The sequence below is a fragment of the Orbicella faveolata genome, unplaced genomic scaffold, assembly GCF_042242905.1.
Source record: "Orbicella faveolata isolate gen_17 unplaced genomic scaffold, um_ofav_v1 contig_2, whole genome shotgun sequence".
NCBI classification, from domain to species: Eukaryota; Metazoa; Cnidaria; class Anthozoa; order Scleractinia; family Merulinidae; genus Orbicella; species Orbicella faveolata.
This window is the reverse complement of record NW_028301547.1, coordinates 7,277,115-7,282,401: the sequence shown is the minus strand read 5'-3', so window position 1 is coordinate 7,282,401 and position 5,287 is coordinate 7,277,115. Positions and strand designations below refer to the sequence as shown.

At 41.4% G+C, this 5,287-nt stretch overlaps 1 protein-coding gene across 1 annotated transcript; it reads left to right on the top strand.

Annotated features, from left to right (window-relative positions):
- Positions 1-237: 237 nt before the first annotated feature.
- LOC149111761 (zinc finger protein ZIC 1-like) lies at positions 238-3,237 on the top strand. The gene has a single exon (XM_089289260.1). It carries the CDS (start codon positions 751-753, stop codon positions 2,068-2,070), a length of 1,320 nt encoding a protein of 439 aa, XP_089145386.1. The 5' UTR covers positions 238-750; the 3' UTR covers positions 2,071-3,237.
- Positions 3,238-5,287: the final 2,050 nt, after the last annotated feature.

Here is a 5,287-nt window from a genome sequence, read left to right as displayed (position 1 = left end):
GAATAAAGTAAGGGCCACTGGGAATGAAATCGATCGATATCTCGTTATCTCGCGACCCTGATCCGCTTAAGTCCAGTTTGGGATTTACAGTACAAACCAGAGAGCTGCTTAGAGAGATATAAAATGAAATAGCAGGAAGATAATTGATGATCTTATATAGCTGAATTATAAGATGACCTAAGGTGAGGTAGAATAAAGGTTTAGCGCCCCCTAGAACGCTTGTCAATGAATCCAATACACCACATACCCGTGTGTAAGAGCTGCCACCACCGGGATATGACGCGGTGTGGTTAGCTCTTAAAAGAAGCAAAAGCACTAAATTGAGTCTAATTCACACTAATGGATTTTAGAGAGTCTGTTGATGTGTTTTGCCTTGGACTGAAAGGCTCCCGAGGAATCTCCGAATGTCAACAAAAGCAGGCTTGACAGCAGCAATCGAATACGACGACTGACGCCTACTGGATCAGTGTTGGAGCATGCGTGTGAAATGCCTGTCTGATGAATGATTGGCCCGTAAAGCTGCTTCGAAAACAAATTATGCAAGGACCAATCGATTGATAATGTAAGCATCAAGCTGTGATTGAACTCAAAAACACAGATGCAGACAGCCCAGTCAACAGCGCTAGGGCAAATAATCATTTACCGTCAATCTACTCTGGATAATCTAGTCACAGAAACCACTACAACTTAGGAAGCAAAATATTTTACGTGCTGTACAAACACAGGGGAATCTTACCCGGCATTGCTGTTATGGACAATATTTCGCTGTTTAGTCAAAGCGCTTCTGTTGGCCATCCGACCGTGGCTGACTTCATCGAGCCCGGCAAAGATTCTCCATATGTTGGAAATCCTTTCATGGAGTCCAGTCCTAGTATGATTTCGCGAACGGCCTTCAACTTGGCTCACAGAATCCCCGAGCCTGTCGCCGACACCAAGGCAGTGTTTAGCTCCCAAACTACTGGCTATCCTTTCACTCCACACAGCAGTCAAGTAAGAGCTGCATGTGCCGCTCAAAATTTGAGTAGCAGAGATTACCTTCATCGCCAAGATCATCTACCAAGTTCTGGCTCTATAGCTCATGGTCCGCATGGACACTCTCTTTACGAACCCATGGCACCAGGACCGGGTAGATTTCCTCAATGTCAGGGTCCATCGATTCATTCCAACTTCAGTCCACTGACACTGCATCAGGCGAGACCAGACGTAAAGCGACACAACTTCTACCCATCGATGAACGGTCCTTCCGATGCTGAGACGTCACAGAGGCCGGCCTTTGCGTTTCCACCGCCAGGCGACATGTATTCACGGGTAGACATGTACTCGCAGTCACCGTACAGTTACGACCACCATCGTTCTCTAAGTTACGGTCCAGTCCATTTCTCACAATTCATGAGCCAGCCACCTAACAAAATCATGACATGCGAATGGATTGATCCTCAGAACTACCCGAAGAACAAGATCTGTGGAAAGCAGTACACCAGTATACATGAGATTGTAAGGCATATAAATGATGAACATGTTAGCCAAAACGATTCTCCTCTACACGTTTGTTTTTGGAGAAACTGTGGGCGCAACGGACTCCCATTTAAAGCAAAGTACAAGCTGGTCAATCATATCAGGGTTCACACCGGAGAGAAACCATTCCCTTGTCCTTTTCCTGGTTGTGGCAAACTCTTCGCTAGATCTGAGAACTTAAAAATACACAAACGAACTCACACGGGCGAAAAACCTTTTGTATGCGAGTTCCCTGGCTGTGATCGTCGCTTCGCCAACTCAAGCGATAGAAAAAAGCATTCTCACGTTCATACGTCAGATAAACCCTACAACTGCAAATACCAAGGGTGCAATAAAAGCTACACACATCCGAGCTCCCTTCGGAAGCACATGAAGCTACATGGCATCTCGCCTTCTCCACCGCCGCTACTCGAATCGAGCAGTCAAGACAGGAGCCATTTGAGTACCCCTTCACCGCCAGAACACCTCCGTCATTCGATCAGTTCGTCAAACAGCCAAAACTGTGCGAGTACACAGAGCGAACGGGAAGTCAACACGAACTGGTACTCGTGTTAATGGTGGAAGGACGTGTACCAAATAACCTAACTCATAAGAAACATTACTTTCTTAAAGGTCATTCCTATTGACAATGAAACACAACAAAAGGAACAACGCGGTTACATTCATCATACGGCCAGAGTTGATCTTGTCGAAGTAACGGACGGTCTGTATATAAAATAATGAACTGTAGGCTTAACACGGTAGCACTGTTAGAGATTCTATCAATAGTTAGGCGTCATGGCTTGATACATGACAATAATAATGTACCGATTGAGAAAATCCATGTGAAGTCCCCGCGGCGTGGAGCGAGTAAAGATATTGCAGTTAGCAGTCGAGTCGATTATTTACAGGGATTACCCCAAAACAGAATTACATTGAGATCAGTGGCAGACGTACTTCTTTAAAAGGACAAGATGGATTCATTGTGAATCTCTCAAAAGAAAATAACCTCGGGCTTGTTCGCTTCTTAGCTGTTACATGTTAATTTCTTTAAGGACGTTAAAATTAACAATCTAGATTTCTAATCTGTTATTGTACACCTATTTCCTCTGTGAAAATATCGATGTTACTTAGGTTGTTGTCCTTTTTGCCTGAAGGTGAAGAACGAGAAATCCAATCATTATATGAATGAGAGACCCAGACGTTTTAAGAAACTAAAATTTTCTGACCTTAAGTAAAAGGGAAACCTCGAGAATACTAAATCAAGATTTAGCAATCTCGAGACCCATAACGGTTGATCAAAATACTCAATTCAAGGGTATTATTATTTGCAAATTTCTCTGAGCTCTGAGCTTGCCTTTCGATTATAATATACACCCCCAACGAATTCTTCTCTACTTGGGTAGGATTCTATGATTCAGTTGTGCTATGTACTAAGTGTATTGAATTAGTTTTGTTCTGAAATCATGAAGATGCACAGAAGTATTGTTTTAAGGCGTTGAGAATTAAGTAACGGAGGCTCACTGCCTTTTTAATTTGTTCAAAGTATTACACCATTCTCATACACAATTGTGGGCTGATAACTGTACGCATTGTTAACATTGCCATTTGGACACGAGCTTGACTCTCCTTACACTAGGAATCTAATTTAATCTTCTTATCAAGATAACGTCTTAGTTCAAGAACAGGCTGCGATGGAAATTAAAGCACTAAAAAACCATCAAATAAAACAATCGAGAAAGACGACTGTGGAAATATCTGCGCTTAAAACAATCCGGCAAATAACGATCTGCATACTCCAAGAAATATTCCTAGTAAGGCATGCTAGAAGCCAACCGTGAACACCTTTGTTGTTTTCGTGTGGGACCGTGAAATATTTTGTTATTTTTTGGTCATAAAAAACTCAGCGTTGTCCGTTTGTGTAAGAAAAATACATCGGGCACATTGAACAGGGAGGTCTAGCTCAAAGGGGAACGGAAATTCCCTGCGCGTTCCATTGAGAACAACAAAAGCTCTTCGTTTTCACCTTTTGTTCAGAAAAATCAAAGGTTGAAGAATGATTGTGTGCCTTGAAATGTCAAACGGTCCTTCCAGAAGACGTTTTGCGGTGACGTTTTGAACAGATTTCAAGAGGAAGGGTTTCGAGAAGGATGTATAATAGTGACTTTATGTAGGTGGGGTCAAGACGAGTCCTGATTTAAATGCTCAAGGATGACAATATGTAGACAACTAAATGATGCTAAAATTTGTTATTATTAAAAAATATATGTCGCCATAAATGATAAGAGGTCTTCTAGTAAGATTAATTTAGCTTATGAGGCAAATGTACGCACATACAGGCTTTACGAAACGCAACTGGGCAAAATTTCAACCTTTTTGTGGTCGAACTCACAGGTCACCACGTCTAACAACCTAGGAATAATTGTAGGATTTCTTTCTCGCAAATAGATATTGATTGGACGCTAGATGTGAAATGATCAAGCTCAATCATACTCTTCAAGCTTCCCGCCACAAATTCTCAGTGGGACTGTTGCCTACGATGCTTTGTGTATGGACTTCTAAGAACCCTAGCTTGTTCGAACCGCTCATGAATCTCGTTGATCAGTCGTTTGAAACACTCACTTGAGGAATATTGTAAATTAGAAAAATAGGGGAAAAATTAACTGCGAATACAAACTAGCTAGCTTGCTACGGTAATACTGAGCTTTTACAGGGGCATACTTACGACAGGGAAAGACAAGAGGAACCAGGGGCAGCTACGTTGTTTAAAGGTTGTAAGGCCCCTTGAGCAGTTCGGCAAATCGATTAATTATGTCGAAGGAGTGCATGCTGTAAACTGACTGACTCGTCCTCCATGATACAAAAAAAGTTCATTTTATGTGTGACGTTTTTCAATACAAACCTGTTTATTTGCATGAGCAACCTACACCTAAAACAATGATCTAACTGAAATATAACTGATTTAAACGTTAGCCCCATCTCGTGTTTTCCTAACTCTAGACATGCATGTTTTTAGTGCCCTAAATATTTCTAGGTTTGCGTGTATTACCTGAAGTTGCTGTAGTCGAAAATTGCTGTGGATTTACGATTTTGGGACATTTGTCGCTAGGATTAGAACTGCAATATCAAATAAACTTATGATCAAATGGAGAACATGTCTAATTTAATTTTTCCCTGGCTAATTCCGTGATGCTTTCTTAGCCCTTCGCCAATCCGCACGCCATCGAGAGAACTTTTAAACGTGAAGATTGGAAACACCCATTTTTATTCCGAGCACGTACTAAATCAATCAAAGTTTCTATGCTTTGTAGCGTACAAATTAACGATATTCATTTGATATAGTTGAACTTATTAATGGACATTGGACATTGAGGTAAGTTGCTTTCGCGGTTGGAATTTATTTAGCACATTCTCAAACCAGCAGTTTATGCATTGTCTTTTTTCCTTTGACTTTTCCGTTTTCTTTGTGTTGGAGATGAAATCTTACAGCGAAGGCTTAAAAGAGCATGTGACGTATTGTCCTCTGGATGAATGCTGATCGGAAGGCGAGGTCTGTTGATAAAATGTGTTTTTTTTTTTTTTTTGACCGCCTTCCGCGGCCGAACACATGAGATATATGAGGTGTCAAACAAAATCGATCACTGCTAATTTCTCGATCCCTTGAAAAAAATTGGAAATGTTGCCTGCGAACTGATTTTAATTTCCTTGTGAGATAGCTCCATGACCGCTCTAGATTCAGTCGTTTAAATCTGAGAAAGGTTGCTCCGTGTACTCGCCATTTAAAATCGCCACA

Excerpts from the sequence above, each read along its gene's own strand:
- LOC149111761 (XM_089289260.1), top strand. The coding sequence starts at position 751 with ATGGACAATATTTCGCTGTTTAGTCAAAGCGCTTCTGTTGGCCATCCG.